Source organism: Talpa europaea (genome assembly GCF_964194135.1).
Source record: "Talpa europaea genome assembly, chromosome: 11".
Taxonomy (NCBI): Eukaryota; Metazoa; Chordata; class Mammalia; order Eulipotyphla; family Talpidae; genus Talpa; species Talpa europaea.
The window spans coordinates 38,659,640-38,682,097 of NC_140078.1; the positions used below are offsets into that span (position 1 = coordinate 38,659,640).

Here is a 22,458-nt window from a genome sequence, read left to right on the forward strand (position 1 = left end):
GAAAGCTGTAATCACAGCAGAGTAAGAGTTGGGCAGTGACTCTGAGCAGGAGAGAAGGGGAGACACCCCATTCCACCCCTACACCAGGCATCCAAGGCTAAGACCCACCACAGACTATCCATCACCCCAAGCACCTCTTAAAGCACTCGGAAGGTCCTGGGATGCCTTCTTGATTCAAACACCATGGCAGTGAGTAGGGTGGTCCCTCCCAGACATGTGAGTTTTCCAGATGTTGGGGATCTTGATTGGCAAGCAATTAGGGCATTTCTGACACATTCACCTTCTCCTCCTTGGAGAGTTTTGGAGAGAGACCTTTCAGTGTTTCCCAACACCACTCCACAAAATGTCCCCTCTTTGGAACTGTCAGAGATTGAGTTGCTAAACTGAGCAGTGAAGTGTCTGTGACTTGACACCCAACTCTGTGCTCATGGCTAAGGTTCCAGCTCTCCCTTACCTTACAGTAGGTCCCAGTTGGTGCTTGAGGACTCTTGGCTTCCATAATGGGGCCTTGAGAGCAAGCTATTGACTCTGGGCACTTGTAGTTCTAGAGTGAAGAAACAGTGAGTTTTGCCATATGGAGAGTTAAGTTCTTAAGAGATAAAATCATCACCATTGACATCTCACAAAAAGTGCAAAGAAATCAAAGCAGCAGTCACTCCAGGAACTGGGTTCCATTTTAATCTTTCCTTATTGTTTCATATATTTATTTACTGGCGTAGAACAGTCCATGGAGAATTGAATGACCATAATTACATTGAAAAAATGATGTCTGTTTAGAATCTGTGCTGTTAAGACAAATAGAAAACCCTTCATTATTTGATTATACAACCAGAAATTTATGGCTGTCCATAAAATATCTAATAAAATGATCTGTTTATTCTAGAAGCTGCAGGGACAATCTTTTATTTGCTTTCCCCACCCTTGTGCTTGCTCTCTGTAGTGTGAGATGACTAATTGGTTTAACATGGTCATAAAAATCTTGGGATGTTTGATGCACACTCCTGCCTCCCTCTTCAAGTGTTGAAAACCCTCCAGATCCAAAGTAGGGCATGGACTATGGCACAAGACCTTGGGGAGAAGCTGAGTTGTTTGCTAGGCTTTGCACTAATTTTTATTGTTTTCCTTCTATTTAGTGACCTAAAACTTCCTTCACTGGAAGATTTGAGAGCCAAGATTAAGCTCAAGGTACAGGCTTTTTTGAGGGTGGGGACACCATCTTCTTATTCCTAATAACCAAGATCAGACAAGAAGTACAACCATATGTACACATGAGCTCACCGACTGAGGAAAGGACTCCTGGAGCCTCCAGCAAGCTGAGGGCCCTCCTGGGCTTTCCTGCTCAAGTCCTTCCCATGTTAACTGCTTTATACTTTTCCTTCTTCCCCAGCTCCAATCCATTCTTGGCTCCAATGGGTTTTTGTTGTTCTTTTCTTTTCTTTTCTTTTCTTTTCTTTTCTTTTCTTTTCTTTTCTTTTCTTTTCTTTTCTTTTCTTTTCTTTTCTTTTCTTTTCTTTTCTTTTCTTTTTAATGTCCAAAAGAAGTTGTTTTCAGTGGAATGTGCATAGGTTTTCATTTAGTAACAAATTTTATTTCACCCAGTTGAAATAAAATATTGTCATTCAATATTCTGAAAATTATAAAATCATTGTTTTCTTATATCTTCATGATTTAAATATTCAAAGATCAGTGTTTTTGAAGCACATCACAGTGTAATCACTGGGTACATGTTACATGCTTAATAGCCACACATGGCCAATGCCAAGTACATTTCTAGATCACAGAAAAGGAGGAAACATTTGAAAAAGTTCTGAAAACAAAACTATCCAAGGCTAATAAGAGAAGTGAAAATCACAGGACAATCATTTATGAACATAGACACAAAAAAACCCTAAGCAAAATATTGGAAAACTGAGTTCATTCAATATATATGAAAATATAAAAAGCCATGTCAAAATTGTTATATTCCAGGAACTTAAGGATGGTTTAACATTAGAAAGTATGCATGAGTGTGCATGTAGATGCTAGTGCAAGCATGCACAGGGCAGGTGCACTGTGATTAGGGCAGACAAATAAGGAGAGTCTTAGAGCTGGTGGAGAGAGGCCAGAGAAAGGGCACAAGGATTTGTGGGGGACTAGGAGGCTCTCTCAGGGGACCAGGCACACAGACACACCAAGTAGGGTGACTGGTATGCAAGGAGGCAGGCCCATGCCAGGCAGGGGGGCTGGGAGGCAGGCAGGCAACCGAGCCTCCTAGCACCCCACAAATTTTTGTGCTTTCTCCAGCCTCTCTCTGGCCTCTCTCTGGTGTCTGTCTCATGTGGCCTTGTGGCCTCGTTTCACAGTGGTCCTCCTTGCTGTGCTCCTGCTGCCACTGCTGCCACTTTTTTTTTTTTTTTCAAAGATCTACCTATTATGCATACAAGAGCTAGGGCGCAGTCCAGAGAGGTGGGGGTGTGATAGGACTTACCAGAGACAGAGCGGGGAGCAGAACAAGCAGATCCATTGAAATGCACTGCTGAGGGGAGCAGCGGATGATACAGGAGAGGTCTGCCACACCAGGTGGGCCACCTCCCCGCTGGGGATCGAACTGGCACTGCAGCAGCTATGGACAGCTTCATGGAGCTGCTTCTCAACCCCTTGTGCCACGAGGGAGGGCCCTGCCACCACTCTTTCCCCCCTCCTCTAGGCACAGGCGTGCACATTTACACACACGCATGCCCGTGCTCTCTGGACACAGGTGTCCATAACCATCAGTGTGTGTGCCCTGTGCCTCTGCTCGCAAGAACTTTTTGCATAGGTTGCAGGTGGAAGTTGTAGAGCCAGGGGTGGGGAAACTAGAAAAAAGCCTGACCACTCCATTTACCTGACAAATCCAGCCACATAAATGGATTATGAAATAAGAAAAGGCCACTAGTTAGTAAAGGTTCCATCTTGGAGTGATTGATCTAGGGTGATTTTTATATAGTGTTTGCACTTCTTACACACTCAAAAGCAATGAAACTATTTTCATAGCAGGAGAATATATAAGGAAGCACAAAACCCATAATTGGAAATGAGAATGAAAAATCAATGATAAAAACAGAACAAAATAAGATAATTTTGAGAGGCTATTTTCTTCAGCTCCATGTAAATAAAATAAAATGGATGGTAAATCTAGAAACATATACAGCATCTGTACATTTCCTTATCTTGAAAAAAAATGTTTCTGACCTCAAAGAAAGAAAAATAAAATCCTAAACAGATCAATTACCATGGAACTATTGAGAATATTTGTAAAAATCTGAACCTTTCCACCAAGGTTTAGCAAATGTCTATGGAATTTGATGAAACTTTCAGATTCAAGTAACAAGCAAGTCCACCACAGTCTTAAAGTTTCAGTGTCAACAAAAACAACAGTCTAATTATTTTTATTCAGCACATATGCTACCACATCCTGAGAAAGCACAAAAGAAAACAATAAGCGAATCTCTACAGTTACTGATGGAAATATCATGAGATACCAGCAAACAGAGCCCAGGAACACACGTAAGAAACATAAACCCCTCCCAGGAGGACTTATGCTCAGAACACAAGCCCAGCCATGTCAGGAAAGTAGTGACAGTTCATACCACCTTATTTTTTTTTTAAGATTTATTTTATTTACTGTGCTACAAGAGCTGGGGTGTAGGCCAGAGGTGGAGAGTGAGAGGATTCACCAGAGACAGAGTGGGGAGTAGAACAGAGAATTGATTGAAATACACTGCAGCAGAGGGCAAGACAGGAGAGGTCTGCTGCGCCATGTCGGTTAGCTCCCTAGTTGGGGATCGAACTCCAGCTGCCGAACTGCCGATAGCTTGATAGTGCTGAGACTTAACCCCTTGCACCGCCAGGGAGGCCCTCACATCACTTTAAGTCTGACTTCAGTCGGATTCCCTGGAAGCAAAGGCTGAAAAAGAGATTTTCACACCGGTCTTTGTCACGGGAGCTCTCAAGAGAAAGCTATAGCGGGGACAGGAGTGGACAGGGAGCAGATGGGCAGACAAAAATTTCTCTTGGAGACAGCTTTGGCCTGGTCACCCAGTGAATTGTGCCAGACACTTCCACCTGGAGATCAGGGGACTGGCTTTTTTGACTGTTACAGCCCAGTGGCTGTGGGCCGCGCCCTCCTCCCAGGCTATCTGGGGAAAGGATTCTGCTTGCAGGGCAGTCTCTGGAGAGGGGACAGCGGTGAGTCAATAGTAGCCCATGCTGCCAGCAACAGACTGTGGTGTACCCAGTCTGAATGGGATCAGAGTTAGGGTTCAGGACAGGGGATTCCACCAACATGCCCTACTAAGTAAAAGGAGAAGATACCTGATCGTACCAGATTCCACAGCTATCCAAAAGCATCTGGTAACATTTGGTAAGTTATCTGGGGGGTGTGGGAACACTGACCATTAATTGATATAAAAAATTTTTTGAACAATCCCAGACCCCCAAAAATAAGCTGTCAAATAATGCAAACAGTATGTTCTGCTATTTCATTTCAAATACTATACAACTTGTTAAAGCAGCAGACTTTTTAAAAACCTCAGTTTTTTTCTCTAAATTTCAAGTTTGATTTACAAATTATTATTCTATTTGTATTTCTGATTAAATTTGTGTACCTAAAAGCTGACTTTCATTTCCTTTCTGCTTAGTTTTTAAGTAATAAGGGATTAAGGACTTCAGTTCCTTTCAATAACCAATCCCCTAAATAAACTTAGTTGTTTCAATTACCAGTTTCTGTAAAACAAACTACCCCAATCTCAGTGACCAATCAGCTCTGTTGCTGAGTTGGTATGTACAGCTGCACCCTGCACCCCTGAGAACTTGGGGGTGCTGGCCGGTGGTGAATATTGGCTGTAGGCTGGGGCAGCTCCACCCTCCATGTGGACCCTCCAGGAGACTGGCCTGGGTCTCTTCACAACATGCAGGGCTCAGATTTCAAGGGGGTGGGGCCCAAGATCCAGGCACCTCCTACTGATGAAACCAGTCAGAATTTCCTCCCAAATTCAACAAAGTGGCCAACTGTCATCTTCACCTCTTGATGGTAGAGCAGAAATGTTATATTGGAAAGGACTTTGGACAAAGAAACTTGTGACTTATTGGAAGGGGCCGATTATTAATATAAAATTACCACACTACTATTCCTTCTACCTTTTAAACTGTATTTTTTTAATTTTTTAATTTTATATATTTTTTACATCATTTTTCATTTTTGCACAATGTATGCATTTTCATCTTGGTTACAGTTCCCATGCTTTCCCACCACCCTTGTTTTGATCCTACTCCCTTCTCCCCCCCGCCCTCCCCCACCCCATGTGCTCTGATTTTCAGTTGCTTGTTGATTTTGATTTTTACTTTATTTTTGGTCTCTTATATAGGCTTTCTAGATTCCTGCTATGAGTGAGACCTTCCCGTATTTTTCTTTTTCTTTCTGGCTTAATTCACTGAGCATGATCCCTTCCAGCGCCATCCATGTTGCTGTAAATTGCATGAGTTTATCTTTTTTGATTGCTCAGTAATATTCCATTTGGTACATGTACCACATCTTCTTTATCCAGTCATCTATTTTTGAGCATTTGGATTGTTTCCATAGCTTACCTATTGCAAATAGTGCTGCTATAAACATAGGGGTGCAGGTGCTCTTTGGAATTGATGTTTCTGTGTCCTTTGGGTAAATACCTAGGAGTGGAATTGCTGGATCATATGGAAGCTCTATGTTTAGTAGGTCAAGAAATCTCCACACAGCTCTCCATAGTGGTTGGACCAAGTTTGCACTCCCACCAGCAGTCCAGCAGTGCAGGAGAGTTCATTTTTCTCCACATCCTCGTCAACATTTGTTGTTGCTAGCTTTTTTTTTTTAACGGGTACCAAATTGCTTTATTTGAAGGAATGGTACAAATGAAAGCTATACGTAGAAGTTTTGGTACAATTTATAGAAAAGGTAAAGGTAACCCCAACATGCATGCACAGCCTTGGTGACCAGGAAAGTCACCCCCTGGCTATGAGAAGCCAGCCTAAGGCTTAGCTTAGCTCTTGTCACTGTCTCCCAGGGTATGCTTGTCAAAGAGATACTCGGCCATGCCAGATTCAGGGGCCCCCATCTTGCGCAAGTTGGTTCCATGGTCACCCAGTTCTTTGATGGATTTCACCTGCTCATCCAGGTAATGAGTCTCCAGGAAGTCACACAAATGGGGGTCGTTTTGGTCAGTAGCCAGTTTGTGCAGCTCCAGTAGTGACTGATTCACGCTCTTTTCCAAGTGTAAGGCGCACTCCATTGCATTTAGCCCATTCTCCCAGTCATCGCGGTCAGGTTTCTTGATGTCCTGAAGGAAGATGCGGCGGCCACCTCTTTGGTTCTGCAGCTTCATCAGTTTCTCAGCATGTTCCCTCTCCTCATGAGATTGGTGAAGAAAATATTTGGCAAAATTCTTCAAAGCCACATCATCACGGTCAAAGTAGTAAGACATGGACAGGTAGACGTAGGAGGCGTAGAGTTCCAGGTTGATCTGGCGGTTGATGGCGGCCTCCGAGTCCTGGTGGTAGTTCTGGCGCACCTGCGAGGGGAACACGGTCGTCATGGCGGCGGCGAGGGCTGGGGGCGATCCAACGGCGCTGTGGGCGGGAGCAGCGGCCCGGCGGCAGGTGGGGGACCGAGCGCCGGTTCCGTCCAAGTACTGTTGAAGCAGGAAACCACGGCAACACTCCGCTAAGGCTGTCTGTTGCTAGCTTTTTAAATATGTGCCATTCTCATGGGTGTAAGATGGTATATCATTGTAGTTTTGATTTGCATTTCCCTGATTGCAAGTGACATTGAACGTTTTTCATATGCCTGTTGGCCACTTGCATTTCCCCTTTGGAGAAGTTTCTTTTTAGCTCTTCTGCCCATTTTTGACTGGATTATTATTTTTTTTTTTGAGTCTTGTCAGCTCTTTGTAGATTTTTGTGATCAGTCCTTTTTCATTAGTGTTGTGTGCAAAAATTTTCTCCCAATCTATGGGGTATCTCTGTGTTTTGGTTACTGTCTCTTTTGCTATACAGAAGCTCTTTAATTTGATGCAGTCCCAGCTGTTTATCTTTGCCTTCATTATCACTGCTTTGGGTGATGTGTCTTTAAAGATATTACTGAGGTGTATGTCATGTAGTGTTTTGCGTATATTTCCTTTTATATATTTTATGGTTCAGGTCTAATGTCTAGATCTTTAATCCATTTTGAGTTGGTTTTTGTGCATGGTGTGAGGTAGTAGTCAAGCTTCATTCGTTAGCATGTAGAGACCCAGTTTTCCCAGCACCATTTATTGAACAAACTTCCTTTGCTCCATTGCATATTCTTTGCTCTTATCACTATTTGCAGATGATATGATAATATACATAGAGAACCCCAAAAACTCCACAGAAAAACCAATCAAACTAATCAATCAGTTTAGTAAAGTAGCAGGATAAAAAAAATCAACACAAAAAAATCAGTAGCATTCCTATACACAAACAATAAATCTGAAGTAGAACTCAAGAAAACCATCCCTTTTATTATTGAAACAAATAAAAATCAGATACTTGGGAATAAACCTAACAAAGGAGGTAAAGGACCTATACAAAGAAAACTATAAAAACTGTTTAAAGAAATAGAAGACACAAAGAAATGGAAAGACATCCCCTGCTCATGGATTGGAAGAATTAACATTATTAAAATGGCCATCCTACCAAAAGCAATTTACAGATTCAATGTTATTCCAATAAAAATTTCAATGACATTCTTCAAAGAAATAGAACAAATATTGATGAAATTCATATGGAGCCACCAAAAACCCCAAATAGCCAAAACTCTCCTAAAAAAAAAAAAAAAAAAAAAAAAAAAGAGGGGAATGGAGGTATCACACTCCCAGACTTCAAGCTATACTGTAAAGCCATAATAATCAAAACTGCCTGGTATTGGAACAAGAACAGTCACACGGACCAATGGAACCGAATAGAAAATCCAGAAATAAACCCACAGATTTACATTCAACTAATCTTTGACAAAGGAGCAAAGAATATGCATTGGAGCAAAGAAAGTTTAAACTGTATTCTTAAATGGAACATACTTCATGTGCCTGTTCAGACATCACTACAAACCTCACAGGCATATTTTCTTGTGAAAGATGAAGAATCCCTGCTACTCACCCCCCCCCCAAAAAAAAGTCCACATCTTAATGCCCAGAACCTGAGAATGCATGAGGTTACATGAGAAAAAGGGAAGGTGGTGACTGTAGTGGCGGGATGGAATGGGTCAGGTTTTCTGTGATCCCATGCAGATGGGTAAAGGAGAGTCCTGGAGCCCTCAGTGGCTTTTTCAGGGTTTTATTGGAATTATGCTAGGTACACAGCAGATAGGGATGCTGGGAGGTGGGGTGCAAGAGGCTGGCAGGTCTCCTAGCCCCCTGCAAATATTCACGTTCTTCTGGACTCTCTGGCATTCTCTCGTGGTCTCTGCTTCTCTGCTGGTGGTTCTGTTCTGCTCTGCTGAGCATCCCCGTGATGCCATGCTTATAAGCCTCATCTCAGCCCAGGTGAATCCCACCTATGCATGCCCACACCCTACTCCAGGTTCCCTCCATCAGGCATGCATTCAGGACCACAGGGATCTATCATCAATCCTAATGGCAGGAGGGCAAAAAAATCTGACATCATTTACCCTACAGTGACAGATGGAATTACATTTGCTAAACAGCTGACCATAAAGTAGGGTGACACCCTACATTATCTAGGTGGCCCCAAAACACTCAAAGCATCCTTCCATTTGGACAATGGATGCAGAGTGAGAGAAAAAAACACAAGGCCCAGCAGGAGGCTAGGTTGTTGGCTTTGAAGATGGTGTAAGGAGCTGCCAAACAAGCAATGCAGAGGGCCTATAGAAGCTGGGAAAGGTAAGATGCAGGTTTTCACCCAGAGTCTCTAGGAACATGACCTTGTTAACACCTTGCTTCCAGCCTGTGTCGGTCATCTGAACTAAGGACTTGGAAGCTAATGCATTTCTTCTGTCTTAAGCCATTAAGACTGTGGTAATTTGCTAAAGAAGCCAGGGAAACTAATACAAACTTAAACAACCCTCTTAAATTTAATAAATCAACCTTAGAACTGTAGAAAATCAATGTTCTCTTCAGTGTGGTGGAGCTGATTTACAAACTTCATCACATTTCCATATACTTACCAACACAAACTCTCAAATCTAAAGCCAATTTCACATTTAAGATTTGAACCACACACAGATGTGTCAGATCTTCCTCATTCTTTTCACTTTACACAGCTTTTAAAAACAAACACATAAATCATCCCAATGATTATGAAGCATTTTTTAATTTGTTTACATTATCATAGCTGGTGCCATTATCATAGCTCTCCCACCACCAAGCACCCAGAAGTCCACCACATAGCCCATTGTGCTCCCTCCCCATTCTGTGCTGGCCTACCCCTTCCTCTCCCCTCTGAATGTCCTAGTCCTATTGTCTATTTTCAAAAGTTAATTTTTGGGTTTGGCTTTATCTGACTCTTTGTCTTGTTTATCTATATTCCACTTATAAGTGATTCTATCCAGTATTTGTCTCTCTCCTTCTTACTCATTTCACTGAGCATAATCCCTTCTAGTTCCATCCTTGCTGCTGTGAATGTCATGAGTTTATCTTTTTATTGCTGAGTAGTATTCCATTGTGTATATATACCACATCTCCTTGATCCACTCATCTGTTTAGGGTCATTTAGGTTGTTTCCATTGTTTGGATATTGTAAATAATGCTGCAGTGAACATGGGAATGATGTTTCCCTTCCAATTATTGTAGTTGTATTCTTTGAGGGGATACTTAGGAGTGGATTTGCTAGATCGCATTGTAGATCTATTTTTAATCTTTTGAGAAATCTTGGGGCCTCCCTGGTGACCTGGAGGTTAGGTTTCAACTCTCTCACCATAAGACCCACCACAACGGCCTGAGTTTAAGCCACATTATGGTGCAACAAACCTCTCGTGTCATGCCTGCTTCTCCCCTTAGCATTCTTTTTTGTACAATGCATGCTTTTTCCTCTTGGGTATAGTCCCCATAAAATTCCCACCACCATTTCACCTGTGTACCTAGTGCTCTTGCCTCCCCTGTTTTGATCCCTCTCTCTCCCCCTCCCCTGCAGAATGTCTCTAATTTATAATTACCTATTAATTTTGTTTTTTAATTTATTATAATTTTTTTCCTCGTCCCTTATTTGGTTCCCCAACATTCCTCCAAAAGTGAAACTATCCAATATTTTTCTTTTTCTTTCTGGCTTATTTCACTGAGCATAATCCCTTCCAGCTCCATCCATGCTGCTGCAAGTGGCATGAGTATCTTTTTTGATTGCTGAGTAATATTCTATTGTGTATATGTACCACATCTTGATCCAGTCATCTATTTTTGGGCATTTGGTTGTTTCCATATCTTATCTGGTCATTTTTGATTAGGTTATTTATTTTCATTTTGTTGAGTTGTATGAGTTCTTTATATATATTTGAAATCATTCACTTGTCAGATGTATGGTGTGCTAATATTTTTCCCGATTCAATCTTTTTGTCTTATAGTTTATTTTGCTATGCAGAAATTTTTAGGTTATTGGAGTTCTTTCTTGTTTCTTGATGTGGTCCCATATTACTGTATGCTTCCTTGATTTAACTGTGTCCTATAAATTCTGGAAGATTGTGCCCTCATCATTTGTTTTACTGTTTTGTTTTGTTTAAACTTGTGTGTGTGTGTGTGTGTGTGTGTGTGTGTGTGTGTGTGTGTAGAAGAACTTCGACGTAGGCCAGAGGGGCTGGGGGTGAAAGGATTCACCAGAGACAGAGTAGGGAGCACAACCAGGAGATTTACTGAAATCCACTGCTAAGGGGAGCATGGGGCGAGATACTCGCCCAAGAGCATCTGCTGTACCATATGTGGGATAGCTCCCTGGCCAGGGATCAAGCTCAGACCATAGCATTGATAGTTCTGAGACTTGACCACTAAGCCACCAGGAAGGCCTCTCATTGTCATTTGTCTCTCATGGTATATTTTTTATTTCTTCTTTGATTTCCTTGTTAACCCAGTAGCCTTTCAGTAGTGTATTATTCCAATGCATGTTTTGGAGGTTATCCCTGCTTTTTTTGTAATTTATTTCTAGTTTGTTACCTTTATGGTGAGAAGAGATGTTTGGCAGGATTTTGTTCTTCATGAATTTGTTGACACTTAACTTATAACCCAACATGTGATCAGTTATGGACAATGTCCCATGAACACTTGAAAAGAATGTGCATTTAGCTTTTGGGGGGAGGGGCACAGTGGCCTATAAATATTTATTAAAACCACATTGTATAATTATTTGTTTAAGGCCACTATGTCCCCACTTATTTTCTGTCTCATTGATCTGTCCATTAGTGAGAGTGGGGTATTAAAGCTCCTACCACAAATGTGTTTTTTTCCAATCTCTATTTTCAGTTAATTGTAATTGCTTAATATATTTGGACTCTTTCTTTTGGTGAGTATGCATTGATGAGTGTTACATATTCCTGGTGTATCATTCCCTTAATCATTATATACTGCCCATCTTTGTGTCTTATTATCTTTTTTTAGCTTGGAATCTGTTTTGTCTAATATGACTGTGCCTGACTTACTTTAGGTCCTATTGGCTTGTAGGATTGTTTTCCAGCCCTTTTTATGAATTATATTTAATTTTGGAGCTCAGACATGTTTCCTGGAGACAACAGAAAGATGAATTCTGTTTCCTAATACATCTAGATACATGGTGTCTTAATTAGCATATCATCCATTTACATTTAGAGTGATTACTGATATATTGAAGTCTGTTTCTGCCATTTTTGTCCTTAATTTTTGTGGTTCTAGCTATTTCCTTTTCAAGTATTTTGTGTATGTTCCTCTTTTTTGTTTAGATATGGGAGCTCCTTTCAATATATTTTTGGGGGTGCAATCTAATGTTTTCAAACTCCCTCCATTTCTCTTCATCTGGGAAGGCCTTTATGCCCTCATAGCTGAAGGAAAACCTTACAGAGTAAGATATTTTGGCTAGCAGTTTTTATCTTTAAGTATTTGGAACAAGTAATTCTACTTTCTCCATGCTTATATTGTTTCTTCAGAGAAGTGTGATGTTAAAAGTATAATTATTGGGGTACCTTTAAAGTTATCTGCTTCTTCCCCCTTGCCAGCTTCAAAATTCTTTCTTTGATGGTCTAGTCGAGCTACCCAATCCAAATGGAAGGAGAGCTAGTTATTCCATGATTAGGAGACAGATCCTCTCTTTTATTGGCTATGGAAAATGAAGCACTGTGTCTGAATTTCATCTTATAGCCATCTTCTGTCAAGGAGCAAAGCTGTCCCAAGGACAAAAAGTCAATGAAGTAAAAATAGAAGTTTGGAAGTTTTACTACTAGATGTCTTGGTGTAGGTCTTATTTTGTTTCTGTACCCCATGGTTATTTTAGCTTCCTGAATTTGTATATTTAGTCCCTTCTCTAGGTTCAGTAAGTTTTCCTCTATTATTTCTTTAAATATATTTTCTCTCCCTTCCCTTGTTCTTTCCCCTCTGATATACCCAATATTCTTGTATTGCCTTTCTTCATGGAGTCGGATGATCTTTGGAGTGTTTGTTCATTTTTTTAATTTCATTCCTCTCTTTTTCTACCTAGATTCTTTGTTCATTTGCATCTTCATATGCACTGCTTTATTCTTCCATTTGGTCTATTCTCTTTCCATAATTTTCTCTTGATTTTTCCTTTCCTCTATTTCTCATTTTATATCCTGAGTTGCTATTGTTTCCTTATTTAGAGCTTTAACTCCTATCTTCTATTCATTGATTTTTATCTTCTATTCATTTGTTCTATTCATTGTCAGTGCATTCATTTTTTCTGAATTTTCTTCCTTTTATTTGAATTTCTTTATCATGGCAATTTTGAATTCTAATTCTGATAGGAAGACCAGATATTCCATGTTTTTATTATTAGGTTTTGGAGATTGTTTTTCTTTTTATTGTGTGGTTTTCCCCTGTGGACTCATGTTACCATTTATTGTTCTGTTTTTCTGTATCCTTATTTCTTTGCTTTGGAATTCAACTAATTTGGGGAGGGTGCTTCTGGGTTTGGCAAGTCTCTACCCTCCACACATAATTGGGAATAGTGGTGGCCTTACCATGAACCTCTATCCTGCCACAACTTGAAACATTTTCTTAACCTTAGTGGAGAGTACCTTCTATGGTTGGATCATGGTGTCCCCCTGTGTCCTGAGTGAGAAGCTAGAGAGGCCTGCCCTGTATTCATAACCCTCTGCTCTCCTGACCCACCTCACCCATTTTCACCCTTTCATGCCTGAATTCCATATTCTCATCAGCACTGCTTTTAGATGTCAGGAATCCTGGCTGACCTTTCCTTTCTAAGCAGTGCAGGATGATGACCATCATCTGTGTAATGATCCAACACTTCTTTCATTCTCTAATTGCTGGTATTATTAATCTACAAAAGGAAAAATACAGGCACTGAAATAAACAAACTTGTTCACATTCTGCAGGATTCCACTAGCCCTCCCTCTTGACAGAACTCCAATATGCTCTGGCAGGGCTCTACCCTTTACTAGGCCTTCCACTTTTCCCCCTAAGGCTGGTTCTGATCAGGCCAGTCAGGAGAGAATCCCACTTCACCTTGCAATTGATTGGTTCCTGAATCTGGGCTTTGGCCGATCAGTGCGTGTTATTCCCTGGGGGTGTTATTGGTCTAGCCAAGCTACCCAATCCAAATGGAAGGAGAGCTAGTTATTCCGTGATTAGGAGACAGATCCTCTCTCTTATTGGCTATGGAAAATGAAGCACTGTGTCTGAATTTCATCTTATAGCCATCTTCTGTCAAGGAGCAAAGCTGTCCCAAGGACAAAGTCAATGAAGTAAAAATAGATAGCCAGGATTAACAATGATGTGAAGGCAAACTCTGGGCAGGCCACACTGGAGCCATCTAACCCCTACTGTCCAATGTAAGATAATATACATCTTCATTATGAAAACCAGAGGTCCTCAGAGTCAGTATGCACATCATACTCAGGATGTCTCATGAGACTTCTTGAAACACATATGACTGAGTCCCAACACCCTTCAGTGCCAGAGCTGCTGACTTGCGGGGTCTCAAGAGGAACCTGAGAATGTGCATTTCTAACAAGTTCCAGAGGATGCTGATGCTGCTTCTAGATGATTCTGGTCTGGGTTAGTCTGCTAATGGTGAGCCTACAAATCTTTTATATCCTTCTCAAGAAGCTGACTGCTATTTGGTTAGGTATGAGAACTTTATAAAGTAAATTACAATGTTCAGGTTATGTTTCTATGGATGTGAACACTTCAGAATTTCTACAATGACCATTTTTTCTATGCCTAAATTACTTCCCAATTGTGGCAATTTTACTAACTAATGCTCACATCCTTGAATCTGTTAATTGACCAAAACCTGAGTTCATTTTAAAGATCTATTTGACTATATTAAATGATTCATGAATCCAGCAGCAGCCACCTTGCAAGGAGGAAGACTGCAAGAAATTGTTTAAAATGTAACATTTTATAGTCAAACAGAAGATAGGACAAGGTCATTAGCAAAAGAAAGGAAGGATTACTTTAAGCAAAGTCACTTTCCATCAAGGGGAGTTATGTGGTGGGCCTTATGCAAATTGCCTCTTCTTCACTAATGCAGAAACCCTAGATTGATTGATTTAAAATTCCACTTTTGGGAGAGGCTGAAACTGCAGTTAATTTAGTTATTGAGTCTTCGAGGCACTTGGCATGAAAGAGTCCCTTTGGTTCTGTTTTTGTTTTTGTTTTTAACAGATAACATGCACTTCTCCATGCAAACCAAGTCAGGAAAGTTCAAATTTAAAAACAAGAACAAAGGATGAAAATTGTGAAAGGTTTGGGGAATCAGTAGGTAGGTAATAATTCACAATATTTTCCTTTTATAAGCATGATTACATTCCATCTCAAACTGGTACACACTTCATCCTGACAATAGCCTATAGGAAAAAGGAGTCAGGATGTTATTTTCCTCTTTAGCCTCCAGAGGCTGAAATTTCCTCTTATGCCTCTGTAAGAAAACAGGCATTAAAGCCAATCAGACTCCATAAAGGACTTTCTCAAAGGACCCACAGAAATGTGACTCTAGATCTAGGAATTAGGTCTTAAAAGTGAATTGTTAGTGCATGACTGTGTGTTTGATTTGGAAACTGTTCTTTGTCTTTTTCTTATCTTCTTTTTATTGCACATTAACTGTATTAATGTTCCTTTCCATTAAAAGACTTACACACCAGAGTATGTTTTGTCTTGATGTGGCAAACCTTAGAGCAGACAGGTTTGGGGGTCTTGGGGTACCCCTCACCCTGCCCTGTAACAACCACATCATTCTACAGAGACTGCAGGCAGCAGTGCCCAGGAGGGGCCTTGCAGGGTTGGAGGACAGCCATGTGCTACTCCCTTGAAAGGTGTGGCTCAGTCACAAAGCAAAACAGCGTATCTGTAAGAAACCAAGCAATTCATGTTTTATGGATTTGGTTACGCCATTTTGCATTACTTTTGGAAACAGAGGAAAGGAGATTCAGGGAGTGATAAAGAGTAAGAGAGGGGGGAAGGGAGGAAGAAAGTCAGCTCCCTTCCCCTCCTCCATTCTCAGTGCTCCCTACTCAGCCACAAATATGGACAATTCCACACATTTTCAACTTAAACAGAAATATTTCGGAAAAATGTAAGCATTCAAGTGGCCCTTACAGGTCCCTCTCTCTTCAGAAAGAACCTCCAGTACATTCTGAACCCCAAACAGATACAAGAACTTATCCCATTCCCTTTATTAGTGAAGGTTCTGTGCCCCAAGCCCCAGCCCTCCTGCTGGCTGCTCCCTGCATCATCTTGGTGAAGCAAGCACTTGCCCAATGGCCCCTGCTGGGCCAATAAACCATCAGGGCCACTGTGAGTGAGTGAGACTGATTTCCTGATTGCAGGATCTCTGCACCAGCTGCTTTGCCCCCAGGCACCTCTCTGCTCCTGATCAGGCAAAGACCAGTAGATAGGAACTAACATTTCAGACACAGGCTGAGCTTGCCCCAAAAAGGCATGGCAGCACGGGAGACTTAGGGTCTGCTGAAACAGCAGTAGTTTTGTTTTGAACCAGCTCAGTGCATATCAAACCCTACCTTCCTCTCCTGGCCAGATACTCCCAGGGATGTCAATGTTATTCAACACTGGGTTGTAGCCCCTCACTGCTCCCAGGTTTTGCACAGGGTATGGGGTGCAAGATGGACCCAACCATGACCCAGCCTGATAGAGCTCACCCAGAGGAGGCAAGCAGGGAACAGGTGTGAAATCAAACTGGCCAAGTCTTTTCCTTGTGTGTCATATCTTTGCTGTAAATGGTGATAATAACAGAGAATGACAATAGCAGTGCAGCAAGAGGTTTTTTGCAAATTAAATGAGATGGCACATAGAAAGTCCTCAGATCATGTGGGTTAATCACTGTTGGATTGGCTGCATTGTCCAAATCTCTCTCCAAAGAGAGAAGAGGAGGAAGGGAGAGAGGGCTGTATGTTAGACAGAAATGATGCTGTAGACACCTAGTGGCCTGAGATTCTGGCCAGGAACAAGATGTGCCCAATGTCTTGAGGCTGACAGTGCAGAAGGCAAATGTCTTCTGCAACTGGGGAAGGGCCAGAGCATCCTGGACTCCAAAGCTCTGCTGAGAAGACAGGTTGGATGTGGGGGGTGGGGACGCATCACATCCCAGAAACCTGCAATGTGAATTCAGTGTCGGGAGTCGAGTCCTGTCAGTGATGTAGCCTAGAAGTGAGGTTCCCAATCCTGCCTGCTCGGCCCTTCTGGAATACCTTGAGAAACCTCATTATCTTTCCAGCACTCTCCTTTTACCATTTCAGCTGGGTTTCTCTGTATTTCTTTGCCCACAGAAACTAGAAGCAGACTCTAGCAGACTCTTATATCCTCAAATATTTGATGTGCTTCCCTTTCTGCTATCATAGCTAATAAGCAGCAAAAGCTGTGGGAATGGTTCATGTTGGAGCTTCCCCATAGAGAACGAAGTCAGAGACCTGATCCAGGCTTCTTTGTCTCGTCTTGGAAATCAGAATCCAAAGGTTTGTTCTTGTTTTGTTTTGTATGTTCACTCGTTTGATTTCTTTATATTCCATAGATGAGTGAAACTATATAGTAGTTGTCTTTCTTTTTGTCTTATTTCACCTACCATAATCCCCTCAATTTCCACCTATGTTGTAGCAAATGTCAAGAGTTCATCTTTTATTGATATATATTTTATAATATATATGTCTGAATAGTGACTCACTGTGTGTGTAGAGAATATTGATACTTTGGTGGTGGGTGTGGTGGGGTGATATACCTTTGAAGAAGAGTGACTTTGTACTCCTAAAAATATAGTGATACAAAACAATGTTACTTCATGGTCTCACTCATAGCAGGAATTTAGAAAACCTAAATCAGAGACCAGGAAAAAGACTAAGTAATACAAAGTAAAAATCAAAATCAACAAGCAACTATAAACCGGAGACACACTACAGGGGGTGGGGAGAGGAGGGCTTGGGGTCAAAATAAGGGGGGTTGCAATTGTATGGGGAATATAACCAAAATGAAAATGCATACATTGTGCAAAGATGAAAAAGATGTAAGAATTATATAAAATAAAATATTTTTTAAAAATTAAAATAAAATAAATAATAAAATAAAATGAAAAAAAGTTACTTCTGTTAAAAAAAAAAAATCTGATCCAGCAGGAGAAAACTAGAAAAAGAGTTTAAATCCCAAAGGTGACTTTCACCCTCCAACCAGCTCTAACAGGCTTGAGTTAGTACTGATGCCAAGTTTTGCCAGCAGCAAACAAATTCTGTGGGGAAATAAGGAAAGGGGCAGAGATTGGCTTTTCAACCTGGACATCCCACAAATGCCTGTCTCACAAATTGTATTTATACACTGTAATTACCACTAAAAAAAATAAAATACGAAAGTCAGGTCTAGTAATTTTTCCAGACATGTTTCCACTCAGCACAGTCCAGGATGTGTTTTTTTTTAAGCCTTTTTCCTCTGAAATGTGTGTATTTTGAAGGAAATGTAGCCCATATGTTGCTTATTCATGTTTCACACAGAACGCTCTTAGGGAATATTTACTTGAGGCTCAAAACAACTTCCATTTGTTTATGTTTTTAAAGAAACCCCCCTCAATTTAAAAACAGGAAGTCTCCGTTGACCAAATAGTTATGAACTTAAGCTCCATGGGTTTTCAATGGTGTGGAAATTCAGCATCCACCATGAGAAGAGAAGGGATTTTCAAATTACTGGAGATGCATTGACACTCATGCCTCTCTGACAAGCCATAAGTTGACACAAACCAGAGACCAGCTCCTTGAAAGTAGGAAGGGCTATGAATAATAAGCTTGACCCACTGCCCCCAACAAAGGTTTTGCCCAGCAATACCAGATCCTTGGTCCCTGGCCTTGAGTGGGAAGGGACAAGACAAAATTATATCTTGGCAGGATGCCCTCCTATTACCAAAAAGAAGTGTAACTGGGAAGGTGGAAGAGGATGGACTGATGGGCTGGGTATGGTGTTTTGAAGCCAACCTGTGTCTGACCTTCTGCATTTAACATTCTCTACCCTGAGATCTTAAACCCCACAAGGCTCAGTTCTATGACCTATGTAATGGGAATAAAGCACCTGTCTTATAAAGATACAAGGATCAAAAAAAAAGCACATCTGAAATTCCCAGCATGATACCTGGCGGCCACCAGTCGCACCCATGACAGACAATTCAGGGTTGGGAAGGTACCAGAGTTGGTGTGACAATGGAGGCCACACCTGCTTGACCCAGGTCAAGTGTCTGGGCCAGTTTTCAGAGGAAACCACTGCAGGTGTGGGCTCCAGCAATAGAGAGTATGCAGCCTGAGCTAGGTGCCCCCTCACAGGAACAAAATGATCCAGAGAGACATGAGAAGGACACAGAGGGTATTCTTTACATTTTTCTCACCCAAAAGTGACAAAGAGTATCTCCTAATACTTAGTGTAAGGACTGATACTGCACAATCCAGAATCACACCATGCAAATCCATGAGTTATCTTAAAGGAGGGGTGGGAATTCTTGAGCAGGGAGAGGCTGGCCAAGCCACCTCTTTCTGTCTATCATGCAGTTTATCTGTGCCAAGTGTATGTATTTACACTGAGATACCTTGACGTGAGCGTGCCAGCAGCTCCATGTGTATCTGATGCACTCACACAAGCAATTGTAGAGATGAGGTGGGCAATTTTCTTTTACAAAAACTGTGGTACAATACTTCTTTGGCTGAACTGTTCTCTGTGGATAAAGGCTAGTCAGCAAGAGCAAGCTCACAGTGTTTCTGAAAAAATAAACACATTAAAGCTGTCTTTTTCCAAGGTCAAGGTGATGTTTTAACACTGGATGAGAAAGGAACTTCTTTTCAAAGAAACTCATCCTATGGAGACTGAAAAACATGGAAGATTTTCCATTCATTTGCAATTTTGTTACCAGAAAAAAATAAAAGGAAGCCACCTATAAAAACTGTCATATCTGTACGCTGAAACACTTGCAAATAGAATTTTCTAACTTGTTTTAAAATTGCCCAGAAAATTTTGAAGCTATTTGTTTAAAAATATAAAAAGCCATGACTTGTTAAAAAAAAAAAAAAAAATACTACAGGCCTCTCTGGCAGCTCAAGGGGTTAAGCATCGCTACTATAAACCAATCTGCAGCTTCGAGTCCAATCCCTGCCTAGAGACGTGACCCATGTGGCACAGCAGACCTCTCCATTCTCGCCCGCTGCTCCCCTCAGCAGTGTATTTCAGTAGATCCACCTGTTCTACTCCCCACTCTGTCTCTGGTGAATCCTCTCACCTCCCACACCTCTGGCCTGTATCCCAGCTCTTGTATGCATAAATAAATAAATCTTTTAAAAAAACTATTTGACATCAAAATGAAGTGGACATTTAGTAGCCATGTTTCAACATAAGTTTTTGTATTATTGCTGAATGGGACTAAGGAAATGACTATTGTGTGATTTAGGCATCAGGGTTGATAGACACTCACTATATCCTTCAGGAGCCTCCTATGTGGACAGGGGTCCTCTCCAGCCCATGCAGCTTGTAGAATCAAAAAGCACCCCAAACTTAGAAGCTTGAATTACCTCATCAGAAAGCATGATCCAACATTTATAAGCCAATGGAGCATGTTCAATCATATTAGTAATTCTAATATTTATTAAAAATAAAAAGTGTACAATAAAATTATTTTAAATATGATTTATCTCATGGTTGTTTAATCTCACCCTTTTATTTTGATGTATATTCTATTATTATTCACATATTCACAATTCTATTATTATTCACATACTACTTCAGAGTCAGGAGTATAGAATATGTGTGTGTGATTGTGTATATACAAATACGTAATGTATTTATATGCAGAGATGACTTTTTAGATTTGGGGGGATCTCGGTGGCCTGAATGGTCCTACTGAGTGGAGGCCCCATGGAGTCATACCGTGATATCTGTCCCCATCCACAAGTCAATGAAGTCCAGCTGCACTTGCCAGCCTTCTACTCACCTAAGAACTGGCCTACCTATTCCTTACCTGCTCCTACCTGGTCCCAGAATACTTTAGGTTATATTTTGACAAAAGGATCAAAATGAAAATGGCACCCAGGTTGGATTATGGGACCTCAGACAACGAAAACCAGTGCCCATATCTGTGTAAGGAGGAAAGGAATTCCTGTGATGGGTTCTAGGGGCCCTATTCCTCTGGGGGCTTGCAGAAGAAGCAACTCCTGCTTGTCCCCCTCATTTTCTCCTTTGTACCGCTCACATTCTCTCCCCTACCAAGAAAGACATCACATGGACATTCATGCACCTATATTCATGTGCACTCAGTGCACACACATCACTTGACAAGTCTATATCCAGTGAGCAGATATTCCACATGATAATTCTAATTACCCAGAAAATTGACAGTGGTATGATGGAGTGGCAGAATGAAAGGAAAAAGAAAACTTGAAACTTGAAAATTTTAAATCTAACTTGAAAGGAACAGCTTTTAGGTATTAGGGTAAGTGAAAGTAGTTAAATATTTCTTGAAGGAACAAAGTAAAACAAAATGCAGATGCATCCCCAGTAACAGGCCCAAGCAGGCACACAGTTCAGACAGATGAATTAAAACAGCACAAAGACTTGGGGGACAGGTCACTGTTTGTGGGTTCTCACTCATGCACTCACAATTACAAGACACCACTCAGGCTCAGGGTGAGTAACAAAGCAGCTTATATCAAAGAGGACATTGGGAAAAAGAAAAGAGTTTCTAAGGCCACAAATGGCTGGCTATTTCACCCAGATAGTGTCCATGGTGTCCAGTAGTCCAAACCAAAGGTTGCTCATACTAGATGGCATTGTCCCTTCAATAAGAGCCTAGGAATTTTGGACACTGGTAAGTAGTGGATCAGGATCCAGCTCATCGTGGGAGCTGGAAGTGATCACAGGTGGAGCTCCTAAGGTGACCAGCAATGCCTATCCGAAAGCGAGACACAGTACTGGATGGTGCCAGAGGCAACAGCAGCAGGAGACAGTGATAGAGGATCAGAAGCAGTGGTTCACTCTTAGAGATGGCCAGACACAAGTCAGCAATGCTGGTCAGCACCAGTCAGCAGATGACAGTGCCAGAGATGCCAGCATTACAGCACTTAGTTGTTGGCATAAAACAACAGCAAACAACTCTTATAGAGACAACAGGCACAGGTTAATGGTGATGCAGGTGATGTCACAGGCAGGAGCAATAGTCAGGTTGCAGTTTGAAGTAGAGATCAGATGCAAATGTCTATGAAGGTCTATGTTCCAACAAATCTCCCCAATAAATCTATCTCTGCCTTGGTCTCTCTCCCTACTTTTCTCTTCCCCTTCCTTTTTCTCTCTCTGCCCTTCTCCCTTCTCTGTGTTTCTCCATTTTTCTTTGCCTCTCATTACTCACACAGATGTCAGACTTCTTGAGCAGGGGACCTACTGGGGTCTTGGGATGGAACTTAAGAGCCACTATGTCTTTTGAGCAACCCAATGGAGTAATTTCTTGGCAAGGAAATGGAACGTTTTGTCAACAGCCATCTGAGTAAGCTTTAAATATGTCCTCTGGCACCTTCCAAAGACTGCAGTTCCTGCTTACAACTTAACTGCAATCTTCTCAGAGACTGAGCCAGAACAAGTCAGCCAAGCTGCTTACAAATTCCTGGCACTCAGAATCTGTAAGATAAGATGCATCTGCACTTCTAGGCTGCTAAACTAAGGATAATTTGTAAAAACAGACTAAATGACTAATTTTGTTTGAGTTATATCTACTGTTGCTTAAGGATCAGATGTTAAATTGCAAAAAAATTATTTTGGCAGAGTAGAT

The 22,458-nt window shown here is 41.2% G+C and overlaps 1 protein-coding gene across 1 annotated transcript; it reads right to left on the bottom strand.

Moving 5' to 3' along the window:
• Positions 1 to 6,032: 6,032 nt before the first annotated feature.
• Positions 6,033 to 7,057, bottom strand: LOC311180424 (ferritin heavy chain-like; the record flags this gene model as incomplete). The annotated part of the gene is made up of 1 exon (XM_084248247.1): positions 6,033 to 7,057. Exon 1 carries the CDS (start codon positions 6,582 to 6,584, stop codon positions 6,033 to 6,035), a length of 552 nt encoding a protein of 183 aa, XP_084104373.1. The 5' UTR covers positions 6,585 to 7,057.
• Positions 7,058 to 22,458: the final 15,401 nt, after the last annotated feature.